The sequence below is a fragment of the Monodelphis domestica genome, chromosome 1 (genome assembly GCF_027887165.1).
Source record: "Monodelphis domestica isolate mMonDom1 chromosome 1, mMonDom1.pri, whole genome shotgun sequence".
NCBI classification, from domain to species: Eukaryota; Metazoa; Chordata; class Mammalia; order Didelphimorphia; family Didelphidae; genus Monodelphis; species Monodelphis domestica.
In genome coordinates this window covers 739,773,902-739,795,647 of record NC_077227.1, presented here as the reverse complement: position 1 = coordinate 739,795,647, position 21,746 = coordinate 739,773,902, and the positions used below count along the sequence as shown (strand labels likewise).

The window sequence follows — 21,746 nt, the reverse complement described above, 5'->3', positions numbered from 1 at the left end:
GCGATCCCACCTCTGACCCTTCAGAGCTGGGTGATCCTGGGCACCTTGCCTCACTGTCGCCTCAGGGCTACTGGAGGATTGAAAGAAAGCTTTGGCTGCTAGGCTGGGGGGCTACCATGAAGGAGACTGAAGGGCTGTGTGGGAGGGTCTTGCCCCAGGCCACAGGGCCCCCCACCTGGGAAGCCCCCCTTTCTCTCCTCTGTACCAGTCAGTCTGTCCAGGCCTGTTTCCTCAACCATCATTCTCACCAGTCCAAGCACAATGGCCTGTGGCCCCTGGAAGCCCAGCCAGGTCCCCAGCCACTGCCTCCCCTCCCTAAGCCCCAAGCATGAATGAATAAATAACAACATCTTCTCCTGTTTCCATGAGGCTTCCCCTGCAAGGACAGCACCATCCTCTGAGCAGCCCTAGGAGGCAGGCAGGACCCATTTTACAGATGAGGAGACTGAGGCTTGGGGGAGGGGAAAGGACATTGCTCAAGGCTGGACCAGACTCCACCTGCTCTCCCAATACCCAGTAACCGAATGAGTGATGCCAATAAGAATTAGAGCTCAGTACCCCACCTGCCCCCCCATTTTTGAGCATCAGGCAGCACTAAGGCTGGACAGTTGCTAATGGCCACTGAGTGAGAAGTTTCCTCATGGACAGGCCCCAAGTCTAGGTGGGTGCATGAAGCTCCCAGTTACGCAGCACATGGCACAAACATTTCTTCAACCTTAGGAGGCTGTTATTATCCCTGTTTTACAGATGAGGAAACTGAGGCTCACAGAAAGTCAATGACTTATCTAGGGTCACAGAGCCTGTATCTGAAACCATAGCACCCTGACTGGGACTCCAGGAGCAGGTCAAGTGCCATAGATAGATGCCCAATGCCAGTCTCTGGAAGGGTATAGTCAGTCCATCCACAAAGGGGTGACAGGACCTACTCCTGACTCTGTTTTAGCCACCTCACATTCCAATTTGGAATCAGTACTCTATTGGTTCCAAGGCAGAAGAACCAATAAGGGGCGGGCAATGGGGGTGAAATGACTTTCCCAGGGTGTCACAGCTAGGAAGTGGCAAAGGTCAAGTTTGAACCCAGGACTTCTATCCCAGCCTGGCTCTCAATCCACTGCCCTGCCCCATCTCCTGTCTCTTCTTAAAGGCGGGGTCCCACAAAAGCTGCCCCTCTTCAGCCTCACACAGCCAAGTTGGGGCTCAGCAGCCACCTGCCCTGAGCCACACAGTAGGACCAAGGATAGGAGCCCCCTTTCAGGTCTCTAAGTCCTGTCTCTCCCTCTCAGGGCTGGCTCTAGCTCCCCCTCCCCCCACCCCTGCCTTGACTTTCCCAGAGGTCCAGAGACACACACACAGAACGTTGGTCAGCCAGTGAGTCAGAGCTCAGGAGAGGGTTCGGCCTGAGCTCTGTTTCCCAGCAGGCAGAGAAACTTCCTGTGTGTTGGCAAGGACTTCCTTCATCTTGTCTCCCCAGAGCCAGAACAGGTGGGTGGGGTGCCCTCACCACCAGCCCCAACAATCAGTCCCCAGAGCCAAGAGTCCAAAGGATGGCAAAGGCCCCGTTGTTCCCCCTCCCATGGAATGAGCTAATGTGGGAAGACAAGGGAAAAGGGAAGGCAGGGGGTGGCTGAGGGAAAGTCCCAGAAGCCATAGGCAGGTCAGCTTCAGGCCAAAGAAAGACAAGGGAGCTTAAAAAGTCATCAATTCCAATCTCCTTACTTTGCAAAAAGGGAAACTGAGGCCTGGGGAAGTGAAGGGACTTGTCAAGCTACCTGTAGCTAGTAAATCTCTGATCGGGCTCTAAACACCAAGGGTTTCCTGACTCTGAGAAGAGGAACAGGGAGTTTTCCAAAGAAGAAATTCCAGCTCTCCCCAACCAGCTCTCTAGTAATCATAGCAAGCTCACATTAGGCACAGGTGACACAAGAAGACACAGGTCCCTATTACCTTGTGACCTTGGGCAAGTCACTTAACCTCTGTCTGCTTCAGTTTTCTCATCTGTAAAATGGGAATATTCATAGGATCTATCTCCCAGGGTTGTTTACTCAACTATAAATGATGATAACAGTACCCCCTTACCAGAGTTTTTGTAAAGATTAAAGGAAATATTTGTAATTGCTTCTCAGTGCCTAGCACAGAGAAGTTATTTGATACATGCTTGTTCCTTTTCCTTGTATGGATAAGGAAACCTCCTAGATCTACAGTGGTAGGTACAGTAACCACCCAGTCAGGCCTTCCTGGGGCTCTGGAAGGGAATTCCCAAACAAGCTTACTATGAAAACATCACCTCCCACTTCTATACAACTGCAGGGCAATTCTAGTAGGAGTAGGGAGAACCTCAAATGGGGAATCAGAGGACCTCATTCTGAATTTCAGCTCTGCTGTTCACTACCTCTGAGAGACCTTAAGCAAATCACTTCCCTCCTATGAATACCAGCTTCCTCCTCTGTAACATGAAGGGCATTGGGGGGCTCCCAGACAGCATTTAAAGCCTCTCTCCCATGGAACTCATCATCAGCACAACAGGAAGTCTGTGGAGGGGCCCCCACAGCCCACAGGGCAGAGAGATTGGGAGGCCCCCTACCCATCATCCTGGCCACAATAGAGGTCAGCCCTTTAGGCCACAAAGGCTGAGAACACTCATTCCCAACTTTGTAGTTCCATCTCCTCAACCAAGGGAAGAGGCATAAGAGAAATCAATCAACAACCCTGACTCCAGGCAATGGGAGCAAGAGCCTAGCTGGGGCATTACAGCAGGGGATCCGTAGGGTATACAGCAGAGGTTCCAATCCTGGCTCAATTAGTTAATCACAAGAATAGATTAATCATTACTGTTAACAAACAAATGGTTATCTAATAATAACCATTATTATTCTTCATTATTTTAAGCAATTAATTGAAAATAATGAGGTAGTAGAGAGAGTGCCTATCCTGGAGTCAGAAGGACCTGAGTTCAAGTTGGGTCTCAGACACTTACTACCTGTGTGATCCTACCAGTCTTCCTCAGTCTCCTCATCTGTTAATCGTAATTAATGGAAATTGAGTATTGGATTAATGGAGAAGAAAATGGCAAACCACTCCAGGATCTTTGCCAAGAAACCCATCCTCCCAATGGGGTCAGTCACAAAGAGCCGAAAATGATTTGAACAGATAAAAATAATAACTAACATTTATATAGCATGTATGTATGCCAGGCACTGTACTGATCACTTTATAATTATTCTCTCATTTGATCTTTACAATAACCCAAGGAGGTAAGTGCTATTACTAGCCCCATTTTACAGTTGAAGAAACTGAGGCGACTTGGACAGGGTCATACAACTAATAAGTGTCTGAATGAAGTTTTGAATGCAAGTCTTCTTGACTCCAGGCCCTGAGTTCTAGCCTTTGCACTATCTAAATTAAGCACTAATTGTGATAGGCACTGGGAATTCAGAATCAACACAGGAACATTTGTTCCTTTGATGCCAAAATTCATTATTCTTTCTGTGGCATTCAATACCCTCCATGATCTGGCACCCACCCTACCTTTCTAGCCTTACCTCCAATCAACCTGAACCTCTCTCTGTCTCTGTTCCTGCCCACACTTCCCTCCATGACCTTTGTGCTTGTAGTTCTTCCTGCCAGGGATGGCTTCCCTCCCTCTTCTTCCTCCTTTTTGCTATCGAAACCACTCTAACTTTTACTGCGTGACCCTGGGCAAGTCACTGGGTTCTCGGAGCCTCCATGTTCTCCCTTGTCAATGAGGGTATGATCTGGGGTCTCTTGATCTCACAGGGTTGTGTCAAGTTCAAAAGAGAGATGGGTTAGGAACTTGGCAAACCGGATTATCATCATTCCTCCTTTAAAGCCCAACTCGAGCCGGAGGGGAGCCTCTTCCCTGAAGCCTTCTCTGATCTCCTGCTGCTGCCCACATCAGCCTCCCCTCAAGAGTTCCTCCTAAAACCCTTTACATTTGGCACTTGGTGGAATTGACTTACAATGTACTGGGTTGTGCCAGAACTGCCCGGGGCTGGGTCCTAGCCCCCTTCTAAAAGAGAAGCTCCCTGAGGGCAGGTCTTGGTTCCCCTTTTTGCTCCTTTCATGCCTGGCTTGTATGATGAGAAGACAAGCTCCTTGAGGTCAAGGGCTATTTCCCTGCTGCCTCTGAATCCCATTGAACAGTGCAACATCTAGTACACACGAGGTGGCTAATAAAGGAGGACTGAAGCTCCGTTATCTGCTCCAGCCTTGGCACAAAACCGTGCACCTGGCAGGAGAGAGGAATAAATGCACACACACACACCCTTTGCACAAGGGGGCGGGGGGGCTACGGATAGGGAATCCTCTGTCTAAGGGTCAGCCTTGGTTGGTGTGTGCTTCATTTCTACAGAGCTGGCCTTCCCTTTCATTCTTTCTTCCCAAGGCCGCTGTAGGGGGAGCTGGGAATATATTTGTAAAGGAAGAGGTGAGGAAGCCTGCCCTGCCCCCACGGCTTCTAGCATGAAGGGGCCAGGATCTTCTAAGCCAGGGGATGTTGGGAACTCGGGCCCTCAGGCCAAGCTGGGCCCACACAGCTGCTGCCCTCTGCCCCTTCCTGTGGCCTAACCTCGGCCAAATGTTGCACAAACCTGCTCGCCTGGTTGGGCAAGGGCCCCCGCCCTGCTCAGACTTTCCCCGATGTCCACACTTTTTGCTTTTCCTTACCCAGAAAACTCTGGGGCAGGAAAGAGACCCCCCCCTTCCCCCTGACCCGAAGGGAGTGGATGACTTCCAGCTCTCACCCACCCCCCTGGGGGACTGCTGCTGGCCTGGTAGAGAGGGGAGGGGAGGAAGGAGAAAGGGAAGAAGGGAGGAGGGAGAAGGGAGGAGGAAGGAGAAGGAAGGAAAGGGCTTTCTGTGTTTGTGTTTTTAAGGCAATTCATGGCAGCCCACAAGCGTCCCACAGTGACTAATCTTGGCAAACAAGGAGAAAGAGGCCATGACTGGCATGCCTGTGGGCAGGAGGTCCATGAAGAAGAAGGTGCCTCCTGGATCTGGAAGGGACCTTGGAAACAAGCTCTCCTAACTCTCCTCTTACTGAGGGGAAACAGGCCCAGAAGGGGAAGGCAGCATTTGCTAAGGTCCCTCTCTGCCTCCAACGGGGGTTCTTTCTGCTGCTATCCACTACCCGGCTCCCACGAGCTTTCGGAATCCAGGAAACGATATGAATCCCTTAGGCTTGGTGCTAAAGAGCCATCCAAACTGGGCTCAGCATCTCAACTTGATTCCCCAAATGTTCCTCCCGCTACATTCCGGCCACAGTGTCCCCCTCGGCAGCCCCTGATCTCACCCTGCTTATTATCATCTCCAGTCTTTGGGCATACCCTCCACCTGGCTAGCCAAGCCCACCATCTCTCCATCTCTCCTTTCCATATCAGCTCCCATGAATTTAATTCTCATCTCTATTCAGGCAGTTCCCCTGCTGAGCCCTCCTGCCCAAGGCACCAAATGCCTCTGGCTGTCCCAGAGACACGTCACCCTCAAAAGGTCCAAAGCAGACCTCGGCAGTGTCCCCTCCGACTCTGCCTCCTCTTCCCACCTTCTCTCCTTCTGTTCGACACACCACACCCAGTTTCAAAACCTCCTCACTCTCCTGGGATGGACATATCCAACTGGTCGCCAAATCCTTTGACCTCCACGAGGTCTCTGGCATCTGAGCCCATCTCTCTCCTCTCTCCTCTGCCTGGACTAAGGCAATGGCCTCCTCGTTGTCTCCCCCATGGACAGATATTTCCAGCAGCTCTTTTTGTGGTGGCAAAACTCTAACCCTAAATCCATCAACTGAGAAACTGGCTGAATAGGTTGTGTTCTATGATGGTGATGACATACTACTGTGCTACAAGAAATAACGAGCAGGATGGCCTCAGAAAAAGCTGAGAAGACCGACACGAACTGATGCAGAGGGAAACAAGCAGAACCAAGAGAGCACTGGACACCGTGAGTGCGAGATGATCAACTGGAAATAACTTGCTCTTCGCAGCGATACAAGAATCCGAGGCAATTCTGAGGGACTTGGGATGAAAAATGCCAGCCACCTCCAGAGTCCAAATGTAAATCGAAGCAGACTTTTTTATATTTTGTTTTTCAGGGAGGGGAGTCTATTTTTTTTTTTGCAACATGGCTTTTATGGAAACATTTTATATGACTACACATGCATAATCTACAGAAAATTGCTTGCCTTCTTCAAGGAGAGGAGAGAGAGGGAGAGAGAGAGAGGGAGACAGAGAGACAGAGAGAGAGAGAGAAGGAGACAGAGACAGAGAGAGAGAGAGAGAGAGAGAGAGAGAGGGAGAGAGACAGACAGAGAGAGACAGACACAGAGAGAGACAGAGACACACACAGAGAAAGAGAGAAAGAGACAGAGAGAGGGAGAGAGAGACAGAGAGAAAAGGGAGAGAGAGAGGGGGAGAGGGAGAGTGAGAGCGAGAAGAAGAGAGGGGGAGAGAAAGAGAGGAAGAGAGAGAGAGAGAGGAGAAAGAGGAGAGAGGAGAGAGAAGAGAGAGAGAGAAAGAGGGAGAGGGAGAGGGGGAGAAGGAGAGAGAGAAAAAGAGAGAGAGAGGAAGAGAGAGGGGGAGAGAGAGGAAGAGAGAGGGGAGAGAGAGGGGAGAGGAGAGAGCAGAGAGGAGAGAGAGGAGAAAGAGGGAGAGAGAGAGAGAGAGAAAGAGAGAGAGAGATGAAGAGAGGAAGAGAGTGAAAGAGAGGGAGAGAGAGAGAGAGAGAGAGAGAGAGAGAGAGAGACAGAGGGAGAGGGGGGGAGAGAGGGAGAGAGAGAGAGAGAAAGAGAGAGAGAGATGAAGAGAGGAAGAGAGTGAAAGAGAGGGAGAGAGAGAGAGAGAGAGAGAGAGAGAGAGAGAGAGAGAGAGAGAGAGAGAGAGAGAGAGAGAGAGAGAGAGAGAGATATTTTGGAACTCAAACTTTTAAAAACCAAATGTTGAAAGTTGTTTTTACATGCAATTGAGAAAAAATAAAATGAAACAAAAATACAGGCACTTGTCTCCCAGACTAGAATCTCTCCCCACTCCAGCTCCCAAAGCAATTTTCCTTAAACATCTGACCCTTCCCTTCCCCCATCACTTCCCTAATGCCTCTAAAATAAAATACAAAGTCCTCTGGCTTTTAAAGTCCTTTACAACCTGTCTTACCAGCTTTCATTATATGTGACTCCTCTGCCTATATTCTAGGGTCTAGACAAACTGGCCTTTTCTATGTTCTGTACACACTGCACTCACATCTCCCACCCCCATGCCTTTGTACGGGTTAATCCCTATACCTAGAATGTCCTTCTTCCCCACCTCAGCATCCCTCATTTCCTTCAAAAACAAAATTTAAGCACCTGCTTCTACATGAAGCCTTTCAGATCTCCCCTGTCCCCTGCTGCTGGAGTCCTCCCTCTCTTGCACTAATTTTATATTAATTCTGTTTATACTCATTCCCCACTAGAAAGTGGGCATTGTTTCATTCATTCTTCACATCTCTGGCCCTAGCACAGTGCCTAGTACACAGGAGGTGCCTATGATTAGCTGAAAGTATCACCACTTCCCGGAAGCCTCCCCTGATGCACGCAGCTCATCAGGGCTATTTACAGATTTGTTTTATTTCCCCAAGTGACCGTAAGCTCCTCAAGGGTTCGGCTGTCCAATTCTATCTCTGACTCCTCGGCCGCTGCTACGATCTCTTAAGACATACATGAGGGTCCTGCCTGGCTGAGACCCTGCCCCGACTCAGCATGGGTGCCAGAGGGTGGCTGGTTGGGTCACTGGAGCCAGAGGGCAGAGCTGGGTGAAAGGAGGGAACTCGAGGAGTTCCAGCGGGGCAAAGGCCTGAGGCCGGAAGGAGACACCTCAGGTTCTAATTCTGGCTCCCCATGAATAAGCTTTTGATCAGGAAAGAAAGGAAAAAGCAAGCCTGCGTGGATAAGGCCCAGATTGATTTGGCCAGCCAGACAGCGGCTCACGCTTCTGGAGCATTCAGTCTCAGAGGCAGTTATTAGGCACCCAGCCTTTCCCAGAAAGCCCCCTGGCTGTGGGCTGCACCTGGGCCTGCCTTGTGGCCTCGGCGGCTGCTCTCCGATCTATTCCCGAGTTCTGGCAGAACTAGGGCTCTTTTTCTCCCTCCCCCCCCCCCTGCTCTCGCGCTCTCCCTGTCTATCTGCCCCCTCCCTCCCCACCCTGCTCCTCTCTGCCCAGGAGGACCAGGCGTTCAGCAGACCGCCAGGAGCGAAGGACGCGACTGGCTTCAGCAAACGCTTCTTCGCATCTTCCCTTGCGAGGGCGGCCCAGCTGGGGAGGGACGGGGAGGGGAATGTGCAGAGGAGGTTCCATCAAGGAGCTAGAGAGCACGCTGGGCCCGGGGGTCCGGAGACCCGAGTTCAAGTCCTGACGGGTGCTCAGGCAGGCTATTGAACCTCTGAGGGACATCTCCCGTCCACAGCCCACACATTACCACACTAATCCGTGGAGCTCCTCTGTGGAATGACCTGCACCGGCTCCCTGAGAGTGGCAAGACAAATGCAAACTCTTCTCTTCTGGGATTTGAAGTCCTTCCCCATCCACCTCCAGCCCACTTTCCCAGGCTCGTCCCACGTCCATTAGCCTGGGCTCCTGCCTCACAGCGGGCGGACCATTTCCCAGCCTCCAGGCCTCCAAGGCTCAGCTCCAGCCACACCTCGCCCACGGGTCCTCCTGACCCCCCCCCCGTTACGGTCTTCCTCCCCTCCCCATCCACGCTCCCAACGACTGCGTGGATACAAAACTGAGATCATCTGGCTACATCACGGGACTCGGCCTCCCCACTCCTCCTCCCTCGCTGCATTTCCTGGAGAGGTTGGCCTCCATCAGCAAGGTCTGAGTTCAAGTCCTCCCTCTGCTTCATCCTCCGGGGAGACTTTCCTTACTGCTTTATGTCACATTGTTTAGGCATGGGGAAATGTCATGAAATGGACCGCAAGCTCCTAGAAGGCAGCGCCTATTTCCTGTTTGTCTAACACCCCCAGCACCATGCCTGGCACCCAGCGGGGACAGAAGGCATCCTCACTGACTGAAGCCCGACTGTCCAAGTGCCGGAGCAGGCATCACCCCAAGCTCCGCCCTCGTCGTTGGGGCAAGGGCAGGGCTGGGCGGGAGGGAGACGGCGGGCCAGAGACAAGTGTGGCGCCCTGGCGAGGGAGCGGGAACAGAATGGCGATGGCACTTACCATCAATCAGCAAGCATTTATTAATCGCCTTCTGTGTGCCCGCCACTGACTAGCTGGGCGCCCTGGCTCAGTCACTCTTCCTCTTTAGCCTCAGTTTCCTCATCTATACAACGGAGACAATACTGCTTGTAGTCCCACCTCCCGGGGTGGCTGCGGGAGGCTGAACTCTAGAACCCTGAATTATTCCATCATTACTGCTAATCATTGCTATCATGTGTCAATCAGTGTTAATACTTAAAGAAAAAAGGATCTGTAGGGCCTCCCTAAGGCGTAGCTACACACGAGAGCAGGGGAATGAGCTCCCCATCACAGCCGGTAACCCAGCAGAGGCAGGCGGGCCTCAATGGGAGCCCCATTTCCGGTGACGGGATCCCACGACTTCACAGGTTCTTTTCGACATGGAGGGCCCGGGAGGTCCTCAGAGGAGGCGACTCTAACCTAGAAACCTTTGGCAGAGCCCTGCTAAACCTCCTCATTAAACCTGAGGACCACGGCCAGGCCCAGCTGCTCGACATTCCTCGTGCAGCCGGGCTAATCCCCCCAATGAGAGAGGGGGAAGGGAGGGGAGGGACGGGCCAGGAGAGAGACCCAACATCCACACAGGGGCCCCTGCAGGCTGCAAATGGAAGCCTGGGGAGGGGGGGGGGATCAGCAGGTGGGAGCACGCAGAGGCCCTGCCTTCAGGGCTTGGGAGGACCATCATGACCCAGGAAAACCACCTTCTGGGGAGAGAGCCTGGGCTGAGAACCCCCAGACCTGGACCAGAGTCGGGAATCACCGGCCCTGGGCTTGGCAGGCTGATCACTTGGGGTCCAGCACCCCCAAACTCTCAGGGCCTCAGTCTTTCTTTGGCAAGATAAGAGAAAGGGGCTTTGACCTAGCCATCACACAACTGGGGGGGGGGGAGAGGAGGGAGAGAGGCAGAGAGGCAGAGACAGCCAGAGAAAGAGAAGGGGGGGGGAGAGAGAAAGAGAGACAAGGAGAGAGAGACAGGGGCAGGGGGAGAGAAGGAGAGAGACACGGAGACAGACAGAGACAAACGGAGTTAGAGAGAGTCAGAGAGACACAGAGAGAGAGAGAGACAGAGAAAGACAGAGAGAGAGAGAGAGAGAGAGAAAGACAGAGAGAGAGAGAGAGAGAGAGAAAGAAACAGAGAGAGAGAGAGAGAGACAGAGACAGAGAGAGAGAAACAGAGAGTCAGAGAGACACAGAGACAGAGAGAGAGAGACAGACAGAGAGAGAGAGAGAGAGAGAAAGAAACAGAAAGAGAGAGAGAGGGAGAGAGAGAGAGAAAGAAACAGAAAGAGAGAGAGAGGGAGAGAGAGAGAGACAGAGGGAGAGAGAGAGAGAGAGAGAGAGAGAGAGAGAGAGAGAGAGAGAGAGAGAGAGACAGAGAGAGAGAGAGGGAGAGGGAGAGAGAGAGGGAGAGAGAGACAGAAACAGAGAGAGAGACAGAGAGAGAGACAGAGAGAGAGACAGAGAAAGAAACAGAAAGAGAGAGAGAGAGGGAGAGAGAGAGGGAGAGACAGAGACAGAGAGAAAGAAACAGAGAGAGACAGACAGAGAGACAGAGACAGAGAGAGAGACAGAGAGAAAGAAACAGAGAGAGAGAGACAGAGAGACAGAGAGACAGAGAGAAAGAAACAGAGACAGAGAGAAAGAAACCGAAAGGGGGGGGGGGGGGGGTACGACAGAGACCTAAAGAGACACACAATGAGAGACAGAAAGAGAGAGAAAACAATCAGGCACATGAATGTGAGTCTACAGACTGAGGTATATTTACTCTTTTTGTTGTTACTCAATTGTTTCAGTCATGCCTGACTCTTCCTGACCCTGTCTGGGCTGGGGTGGTCAGCCATTTCCTTCTCCAGCTCGTTTTACAGAGGAGGAAACTGAGGCCAATAGCCTTAAGTGACTTGCCCAGGCTCATACATCTCGGAAGAGTCTGGGGCCACATTTGAGTTCAGGCCTTCCTGCCTCCCCACTGTGCCCCCAGCTGCCCTCTCTCCATGCACACATGACTGATGCCCAAAGGAGGGAGCATCATCTGGGGGGGAGGCACACAGTTCCTGGGGTGGGGGTCGGGGGGCAAAGAGGCCTCCCAGGGAGCTGGCCCAGAAGACAGAGGCTGAACCTTGGGCCTCTTTTCTGCTGGCAGAGGGGCCACCCCCAGAACAAGCCCTGCCTGGGGCTGACCTCTGTGCCTCTCCAGGTCCCCCAGCCTGACTGTGAGAGCAGCCCTCCGGCCGCCCCTGCTCTCCTAAAGGCTGCAGCACGGGGCTGTCAGCCGAGGCGCCTGGTTGTCCAGCTCTAAATCCTGGAAGGCCTCGGCATGTGAGGCCTGAGGAAGGTCCTGCCTTCCTTCCACGCGCCTCCGCCTCACCCGGCACTGACCTGCCACTGCGCCACTATCGACGCATGGCCACAGGCTTCCCAGACAAACAACGGCAGCGCAGAAATCCTTCCTGCTCGTCGGAGAGGCTGCTTCCTCTTGGACGGGCTGAGTCGGGGCTCCCCGCGGCACCCCCTTCCCTCTCTGAAGAGGCCGCGGCTTTGGGAGCCCCCGCCCCTCTCAGTCTGCAGCGCTGCTCTGCGTCCGGGGATCTCAGGGGGACCCCGAGGGTCAGAAGAGCCAGCCGGAAAGGTCTGTCGTCTCTCTCAGTCTTGGATCCTTCCGAGGTCACAAACAGGATACCAAGAATAAACAGGCGGCCTCGGAGGCCCCTCTTCCTCTGGCTCTCTGCCCCCCGCTCGGGTCCGGGTCAGTAGGGAGGCGAGGGACAGGGCAGCCTCCCCCAATCAGGAGCCCCTTCTCCTCCCCGCTGCCCCCCCAGGTGGATTCCCTTCGCAAGTGCTCCTGGTCCTGGCTCGGTACAGCGTTGGGCGACCCCACACGTCCCTTTAGTTTTTGCACATTGACATGCTCCGAGATGCTCGATGAGCCTGTCCCCCGCTCTGCAAGGGGAGTCTGGCCTCCCTGATCCCCGACTTCCTCACGGGGGTAGAAGGCAGAGAAGACGGACAGGGCCGGGGGAGCGGGGAATCCACCTCCTTGGGCCTCCGCGACGGCTGCATTCCTGCAGGGGCGCCAGGACGCCTCCTGCCTCTGCCTCGACTTCCCAGGCTGAAACCTTTGGGCCGGTCTCGGCACTGGCTCCTGGGGCAGCGAAGGAGGTCAAAGGACCCGGTTCTGACTCACGCTCCTCCCACACTTGGCTCCAGAGGGAATAACAAGACTTCCCTAAGTGCCCTCAGCCAATCCCTTTCCCCTCTCCCCACGCCTCAGTTTCTTCATCTGTCAAATGGGGGGGGGGGAAGATATCAGGGGGTACTGGCCTGCAGTCCTTCTAAGTAACTAAATAAATGGGGCGGGGGTCGAGGAGGGCAGACGCAACCATAACCCCATTGTACGAATGAGGAAAGAGGCTCTCTGTGAGGAGAAAATGACTCACCCAGGGTCCCCTGGGCGACGACAGGCAGCAGCAGTCCTCCAAGGCGAAAGCCCCTGCCCCCCCCAGCCCCCCAGCCCCCGCCCGGCCCACCCTTCAGCAGAGGAGACAAAGGAAGGGCTCCGGGACACGTGAGAATTCTCGCCATCGGAAGCCAGACCCTCGATTGGGTCCAGCCCCCTCATGGTAGGGATGGAGCCTCGGAGGCCAAGACCAGGGGAGGGACTTGCTGTGGGGGTGAGTTGCAAAGCCAGAAGGGTCAGGATCTCTGCGCTAACCCTTCCATTTGACAGACGGGGAAACTGAGCCCCAGGCAGGGGAAAGGGTCCGTGAAAACAGGAGGCGAGCTGTGCCCCTTTCCCTCTTCCCGCCGCCGAGGCAGGGACCAGCACGGCCCTGGCTGGTATGGCTAATCTGGTTGGAATTTCCTCCTCCACCCACCTGGCATTCCCGAGCCACTCTCGCTCATGCACTCCTGACTTGGAACCACAGGCCGCCGGCCCAAAGGGACACCCCTCGAGGCTGGCCCGGCGGGAGGGAAGGCCGGGGGAGCAGAGCTCAGGGGGCGCCGCTGCCCTCTCGCGCGCCCAGGAACGCCCCACACCCGGACCGAGCCTGGCACGGCTCCCACTCTACAGACCGAGACGCCGAGGCTCAGAGACGGCTCCGCAAAGCGTCCGAGGGCGGACAAAATCCACCTAAGAGCGCCCTCGGTCCTGGCAGGGCTCTCACAGCGAGCCCGACCCCCTCCCTTTACAGATGGCGCAGCGGAGGCCCAGAGCCCTCAGCTGGCTCACGAGGGTCAGAGGAGAGACCTGAACTCGGGTCTTCCTGATTCCAAGCCCAGCAGACAGAGCCTCCTCTCACCTCTTAAATGAGCAGCTTCCGTCTGAGCCTGCCGCGAAGGATCCCTCTCCGCTGAGTGACCCTGGACAAGTCTCCAACCCTCCCCTCCTCCGCCCACCCACCAAAACAGCAACCATGGGCCTCCCGGGGTTTTGGTGGGGTAAGAGGAGGAGCTTCCCACCCCACCTAAATGTGCATTACGGTCTCACAGGAGAGGCCAGCCCTGCCGAGCCTCCGCACCCACAGGGACAACCGGAACCCAAGACTCCCGAGTCCTCCAGGGAGCCCTTCTTTCCCTGCCGAGCAGCCTCTGACTCACTGGGCAAAACCCGACCATCCCCATCTCCGGGAAGCTACTGCAGAGGCCCAAGAACACAGGGGGGACCCCCGGACCCAAGGAAGAGGAAGATCCGTGCTGGAGGGGTGTGAGGGGGCCTCCCCTAAAGGATCCACGAGTGGTCGGTGCCCCATCTGCGGAAGCTCCTCCGAGCCTGCCTCTTCCCAGGGGGGCCCGCTTGGTATTCTGGGAGACACGACCTCATCTGTCGTTTGTTTTTATGGAAGGGGCGCTGTGACCCCCTGAGCCCCCCTCAAGGCCAATCAAGTGTCAGAGCTGAGACTCAACCAAGGTCTTTCGGGTCTGGGCTCCCCCCCAAGACGCTAAGGAGCTTCCACTCAGGACATCTGGGCTACCTCAGAGAGGAAAGGGCTCTGCAGAGATACAACTGTGGAAGGATGGGAAACAGTGTATCCTTAGCGACCCAGGGAGGCTGAGCTGCGGGGAGAGCCCTTTGCAGGGGGGGGCAGGCTGGCATCTGGCCAGAGGGGAGAGCCCTTGCCTGGGGGGGGGCAGGCTGGCATCTGGCCAGAGGGGAGAGCCCTTGCCTGGGGGGGGGGGCAGGCTGGCATCTGGCCAGAGGGAAAACTCTTAGGGAAGAGACTGGCATCTCAGTGTTTCACTTCACTGCTATGTGATCCTGGGCTAGTCCCTTGGTTTCCTCATCTGTACCACGCTGAGGCTGGCTGACAGTCCCTTCTAGCTCTAACCCACGGATTCTTGTGGATGAGGCCCCGGGTCAGGCTAAGACCATGCTGCCCCTCTACCCACAAGCTCCTGGCAGGGCCAACCGACTTCCTGCTAGGGCTTTGGCTTTATCAGAGGGCAGAGGTGGGAAGTCTCTGCTCTCCATGGATCCTTGAGCACTTGTGAATCGTTACCTGCCACGGGCCAGGTCCTGTGCTAAGTCCCAAAGCTGGGCAGATCCCAGAGAGGGCCAGAAGGGCCCCGTAGGCTGTGCAAAGCCTTCACGGACACTGGGGAGCCACCTTTCCTTGCTGTCCAGCCCAGGGCGGCTGCACTGCCTCAACCTTAGTCTGCCCAATAGTGAGGAACCCTGAGAGCTGCAGCAATTTGACCACAGGTCATGTGAATCACCTACTAGGTGTGGAGGACAGAAAGACAGCCATGAGACGGCTTCTACTGCCCTGGAGCCGTTTATCTCATCTACCACACGGCCAAGCCCCGAGCTCAATCACTCACCGCCACTCTAGTCTGTGCCTAAGATGTCTAGAGCCCTGCACACCTTGACAGGGCAGGGCCAGGGCGGTAGCTGAACTCTAAACCACCCCCTGGTCCCCCACAGATAACAGGTGCTTGGAAGGAGCACCAGACAGAAAGATCTGAGAAGCTGAATTCAAATCCTACCTCTGCCACTATCTGTGTGACCTTGGGCAAGTGACTTGGGCTCCCTGGTCCTCAGTTTCCTCTCCTGTAAGATAAGAAAGTTGGACTCCATGACCTCTAAGGTCCCTTTTGGCTCTAGGTCTAACTAGGAGTGGCCATCTACTCCCTTCTTCCCTCCTCCTTTTTTTGGGGAGAGGTTTAACCTCAGAGAAATGACTTGCCCAAGGTCACACAGGCTAAGCTACAAAAGTCCTTAGCTTGTTAGTGGCAGGACCAGGACAGACCTCAGATCTCCTGACTCCACATCCAGGGCAAAGCCCTGTAGAACTACCAACAGGCAACCCTTCCCAGCCCCCAACTTGCTCTACTTCGGTGTTTATATGATTCTCAAGGAGAGAAGAAACCACAGACAGCTCTCCAGAGCCCTTGTTCCCTATAGGGAGCAAATCCCAGCCCTTTCCCATCCTCACCCAGGAATTTTTCAGCCTCCAATTGGCTAGGACATCCCAGGAATGCCTGCCCCGGGGTCTTCAGCCCCACAGGCTGGGGAAGGGACCCCGAGTCTATACAGAGTGCCCTGCAGCTCTTGGCACCTGCAGCCCTGGGCAGGCCAACAGCTGCCAAAGCCGGGGAGAGGCTGCAAGCCGGGGCCCCTCCGAGGAAAAAAAAAAAGGCGAGGCAGCCGGAGCCCTTTCTCCCGGGCAGGAGAGCCTGCCAGCCTGCTCTATGGGGAAGGCGGCATCGCTGAGTGAGAGTCACACCGAGGCACGTGTTTGAAGCTCCCCTCTCCCCACGGGGAAGCAGAAACGCACGCTCAGGGCAACGAGCCACGCACACAGGGGATATTCCCTTCTCTTCCCAATAATGCACACACCCACTCGGGGAGAGAAGTGCAGGCTCTGGGCGAGGGGGCAGGCCGAGCCCTCCTGGGACTAGGAAGAGGTCTCAGATGGCGCGCGCCATCCCCGACCCTAAGGGGTAGGGAGAACGCCACAGCCACCCAGGCCGCGGGGGACCAGCCGCGCTCCTCCCCGCTCCCGGGACGGAACGCCCGATCTGGGCCACCCCCTCCACGGCATGGAATATGACCGGGATGGGACTCCCCCGCCCCGGGCATGACGCCTCCCGAAATGGAACGTACCCTGGATGGAACGTGCCCAGGATGGGGACCCACTCACCGCGGCTGGCCACCCCCCCCCCCTCGGCCCGGACCGGAGGTCCCCGAGAGCAGGCATAAAGTGCACGCTGATTGGCAGCAGGGACAGCCCCGGCTGGGCAGGCTGTAGCCTCGCCGCATGCACTTTCCGGCGCCCCCGGCTCGCTCCTCACACAGGCAGGCAAGCAAGCAAGTGGGCAGGCAGGCTGGGGGGTCCCTGGGCGCTCACGTGTGCTCGCGGAGCCTCACCTTCACGCAGTCCACGGGGTACATGACTGAGTGCTCCAGGATCCCGGCCATAGCCCCAGCTGTCATGTGCGTGGAGAGGGAGGCGCTGGTGGGCAGGTTCTCGTAGTCCTCGGCGCCCGCGTCTTTGCTGCCGCCGCCGCCGCCGCCGCCGCCGCCGCCGCCGCCGCCACTACCTCCGCCCGGGCCGGGGCCGGGGCCGGAGCCGCCTTCGCGGGCGTCCGTGTCCATACGCAGCCCCGCGGCTGGGCTCCCCGCGCCACCGCCGCGCCGCAGCGCCATCCGCCCGCCGCCGCCGCCTCCGCCGGGCCGCTCGGGGCGCTCGGGGCGCGGGAGCAGGAGGCGAGCGGAGCAGAGCGGAGCCGAGCCGAGCGGGCGGAGCCAAAACTTCACTCCTTCAAGTGGGAGCCACCTCCGGGGCCGCGGCGCCTGACGCCATGGCGGGGGGAGCGCGGCCCAGGGGCGACCGCCACCAATCCCAGCCGAACAGAGGCCGGCCTGCACCGCCCCATTGGCCAGCCGGCCTCCGGGCCCACCCCCTCTGTGACGTCACAGCTCTTCACATTTCCAGGCAGCCTGGCGGCGGCCGGGGGGAGGGAGGTGGCGGGCTCGGGGTGCTCCAAGGGGTGGGGAGGGGAAGGGGGGGGTGAGGTACCCTTCTCTCTTCCCCTTCCCCCCTCCCTTCTTCGGGAAGGGTGCGCTTGTACTTCCCCGCGGGGGAGGGGCGGGGGCGACTCCCTCCCCCACCCCCCGCCGGAAGAGCCCCCGACCGGCCTGCAGGGCTTTGCCAAGGCAGCCTTGCTGGGCAGCTCGCATTCCAGGGGCCCAGGCTAGAGGAAAGTTGTACGGTTAGCCTGGTGCATAGGCCCATGCGGTCACAGGCTCCGTACTCCCCTGGAGCCCCTCCTCTGGGCAGGACCCAGGGTGAGGGGTGAGGGGCAGCGGCCAGGCCTGCGCCCCTTCCACGCTTCCCTCCACCCAACGTGATCCCTTTTGGGACAGATGCCAAACCCAGCCTTCCTTGGCCCCCGAATGATGCCAACAGCTGGCATTTCTGTGGAGTTTGCAAAGCACTTTGAGCACGTTATCTCATCGGAGCCTCACAATAGCCTGTGAGGTAGAGACTGAGGCTATGAACTCCACTTTACCGCTGGGGAAAACCGATTCCCTTAGGAGTGTGACTGCAGCCCTTGTTTACTGGGTCACTCAGCTATTATTTATGAAGCGCCTACCATGTGCCAGGCACCCTTGCTATGGGCTGAAGTAGCCGCTATTCCTATCCCCTATATTGCAGATGAACAAACTGAGGCCAAGAGAAGCTAGATGACTTATCCAGTCACACAGCTAGTAAGTCTCCAAGACAGGATTGGCCCCGAGGGCTCCCTGGCCCCAAGTCCCCTAGTGTGTGGCATTTCCCTCCAATTGAGGTGATTTCCCTAAATCACAGAACCCAAAGGCTCTCCCTCCTCACCCCTTCCATCTCGGGCTCACTTCACAGCCCCTTCCCCCCCCCCTCCCCCCTGCCCAGCGCTAATCTTCCTGTCTTAGGTTACACTGTATCCACTCCCTACAGGTTGTTAAGTGTTCACTGAGGTATAGACTGTCTCCCCATCGCAAGAAAGTTTCTTTGGACCAGAGACTGTTTTCTCTTTTTGTCTGGGCTCCCAGCCCCCCAGTACTTGGCAAGCACATAGCAAATGTTATAATATAGGCTCCTTGATGCTGATTGGCCATAGCATGTCATCATCCCCTCTGGAAAAAGGGGGGGCCAGCTCTGCCATTCTAATGTTCCACAAGCTAAGAGATGAGTGGGCTCTGGGCTAGAGGACTCCTAAAGTCCCTTCCAGTTACCTGGCTTATCAGTCTGTCCTTCTTGGCCTCCTGGGTCCTATCCACCACACCATCCATGCCCCTCCCTTTCTGGGAGCCTCAAGATAAGGGAGGGTGGAGAATCAAGGAATCCCAGCTGGAAGGGCCCTCTAAGATCACCCATTTCCAGCCAAGAGCCATCAGAGGTAAACCCTAATCAACCTACTCCATTCCAGGTGAGACTGTGACCTGCTCATGGTCCCTTCTCCCATAGCTGCCCACCCTGGAGTCCTGGATAAGTCACCTAACCTCTGTTTGCCTCAGTTTCTTCAACTGTAAAATGGGGATAATAGCACCTACCCAGCAGGGTTATTTTTGTTGAAACCCTTATCTACCACCTTTGAGTCAATACTGTGTGTTGCTTTCAAGGCAGAAGAGGGATAAGGACTAAGACAATGGGGATTAAGTGACTTGCCCAGGGTCACAGAGTTAGGAAGTGTCTGAGGCCAGATCTCCCCTCATTAGACCTAGCTCTCAATCCACTGAGTCACCTAGCTATGTCTCCCACTCCTCACCTCCACAGGGTTATTAAGAGGACCAAAGAGATTTTTTTTTAAAGCATTTAAGCATAGTGCATGGCACATAGAAGTATTTATTCCCTTCCAGTTCCCAAAAGAGACAACCAAGATTAATGTAGTCATTCATTTATTAAACAAATGTTTATTAAAGTACCTACTCTGTGCATGGGATCACAGCTGGAAGGGACCTTATCAACAGACCCTCTAGGCTGGGAGTCTTAACCTGGGGATTGTCAATTTAGATGAAGAGTCAAAAAAAAAAAAAAAGAGGTTTGGTTTGGTTTTTCCTAACCTTTGGTTTCTGTGGTAATCTTACAAGTTTTATTTTATTCATTGACACTAGTCATCGTTAGGATTTTGAAGGCTTCTCTGACCAGAGGAGTCCAGGATCCCCAAAAGGTTGAGAAGTCCTGATCCAGGCCAGGGCCCTCATTTTCAGAGGAAGAACCTTGAGGCCCAGAGAGCTTGAGACTCACTTGAGATCACACAGGCATTAAGCAGGTCAGCTGAGAGAATGAAACTAAAGCCCTTTTCACTCCAAATCCAGAAAGCAAAGCCTTTGACTAAGAAACTTTGGCTCAAAATTTAGGGGGCCTGAAAGACACATTCTTCGGTGGACTTGCAGCTCAAAACCATCTTCTTGAGGTATTCTGTACTTGTGACACCCTTGCTCCAAAGCCCTCAATGGCTCCCTATGACTTAGCAAATAAAGCCTAACTCCATGTTCTCTGTCAGCTCAGAGGGCTGCTTTGTTCTCTCCTTCTCTTCACATAGCTCTGAGTCCAAGCCACGCTGGATAATTCGCTCAGTGTTGCTGTTTGTGCCTTTGCTTCTTCTCTGACATTGACCCAGAACACCACATTTTCCTTCTACCCTTCAAGCCTCAGCTCAAAGAGAGAGGAAGTGTTGGACAGTGGAAAGAGCTGTGGCTCCCGAGTCAGAGAAGCTGAGTTAAAACCTGGCTGTGCCACTTATTGGAGTGTGGTGTAAGCTAAGTCATGGAGGTACCAAGAAGCCTACTTCTGGAGCCTCATGGGAGGGAAAGACAAGGTCAGACTTAGGCACTGAGGAAACCGCCTCAGCAGCTTCCAGAGGATTGGATGGAGAGGCTTGAGGTGGAAGGACTAAACAGCAGGCTTCTGGAACAACTATTTTTCTCTTGGTGATCTCATCAGGTCCCATGGGTTCCACTATTATCTCCGTCCAGATGACTCCCAGGTCCATATAATCAACCCTGCACTTTCCCTCCCTTCCTCCCTCTCTCTTTGTTTCTCTCTCTCCTTTCACTCTCTCAATCTCTCTCCCCTTCTCTCTCTCTCCTATTTCTCCTTTTTTCTCCTTTCTCTCTTCTCTCTTTCTCCCTCTTCATCTTCCTCTCTTTTTTCTTTCTCCCTCCATCTCTCTTTTCTTTCTTCCTCCCTCCCCCTCCCCCTCTCTCTCCCACTGATATCTCCTTCCCTCTCTCTCTTTCTCCCTTTCACCTTTCTCTTCTCTTTTTTTCCCTCTTTTTCTCCCAGTCCTCCCTGATTCTCTGTCTCTCCTGAACTCTGGCCAAACATCACCAACTGCTCATTGTATACCAATCTTGCCATAAAACAATGAATTCTCCTTCTCTTTGCCCCTTTTCCCAACCTCAGAGGCAGATCTGATCTTTCACCTGTGGTACCTCCAGCTATTCACTTGCCAGTTGTGCCTCAATCACATGGTTATCACTTACATCCCGGCCCTGGTAGCTTCCCAGAATACCATAGACCTCTAATTCCCTGCTTTGAGTTTCTCCTCCAATCAAGCACAGATATAATCACACTGCTCTCCTGCTCAAATACTGCTGTGGCTCCCTATGGCCTTTAGGATAAAACATGGCCTCCTCTTTCTTGGTGCTTTTAAAGTCCTTCACACTTCTGATCCTCCCCTTCACATACTCTAAATTCTAACCAATTTGTCATCTCACACAGGATCATAGATTTAAAACCGGAAAGGACCTACCTCAGAGGTCATCTAGTCTGGGCCCTTCCTCCTCATCTCTACCTTCTCAAACCCCTAACTTCCTTCAAAGATCAGCTTAAGCGTCACCTCCTACAGAAAGCCTTCCCTATCTCCCCAACTATAGTATTCCTCTCCCCAAATCACTTTGCATTTACTACTTTACATACCTTGTGCTGACATAGATGAATCTACAATATGCCAGGCACTGTGCTAAATGCAGTCTTTACAAAAACATTTTGAGGTAGGCCCTGCTATTATTCTCATTTTGCAGATGAGGAAAGTGAGGCAGACAGGAGAAGTGACTTGCCTAGGGTCACACAGCTAGTACATGTCTGAGGACAGACTTGAACCAGGTCTTCCTGATTCCAGGCGCAATGTTCTATCCACTGTGCTTCCTAACTGCCTCTATGAAGTTGTGGAGTGCATAGATACTTATCCCCATATTACAGATGAGAGACGGAAGATATGAGAGCTTGGGGGAATGTCCTGCTCCCAGAATCCTGATTGAGACTAGATTCAAACCCAGCTCTCTTGACTCTTTGGTATAGCTAAGAACCCATGAACTGCACTGAAATGTATTGTTTTCCCCTGGATTCCAAATGGAAGGAGCCCAAGAGGTCAACTGAGCCCACTTCCTCCAGAAACTCCAAGCAGTGGTTAGACTTCCAAGGATGTGGAATCACTACCTCACAAAGCAATCCATTCCATTCCTGGGCAGCTCTAATACTTGGGAAGTTGTTCCTTATACTGTGTTCAGATCTGCTTCCCTCCTTCCCATTGG

At 54.6% G+C, this 21,746-nt stretch overlaps 1 protein-coding gene and 1 long non-coding RNA gene across 4 annotated transcripts in view; one reads left to right on the top strand and one right to left on the bottom strand.

Moving 5' to 3' along the window:
* The window catches only part of SLC25A37 (solute carrier family 25 member 37), a 40,866-nt gene extending 23,784 nt beyond the window's left edge, over window positions 1-17,082 (bottom strand). Inside the window, exon 1 of one of the 3 annotated variants that reach the window (XM_056814367.1) lies at window positions 16,596-17,082. In XM_056814367.1, the coding sequence (XP_056670345.1) occupies window positions 16,596-16,874 (279 nt within the window). In that variant the 5' untranslated portion in view covers window positions 16,875-17,082. Of the gene's footprint in view, window positions 1-15,211; window positions 15,276-16,595 lie in introns of those variants that run through there. The other 2 variants (XM_056814388.1, XM_056814378.1) reach the window with 2 other exon arrangements.
* Window positions 17,083-17,195: 113 nt separating this feature from the next.
* LOC107650436 (uncharacterized) overlaps window positions 17,196-21,746 on the top strand; it is a 28,506-nt gene continuing 23,955 nt past the window's right edge. Inside the window, exon 1 of the long non-coding RNA XR_008915896.1 lies at window positions 17,196-17,709. This is a non-coding gene — a long non-coding RNA (uncharacterized LOC107650436). The remainder of the gene's footprint in view (window positions 17,710-21,746) is intronic.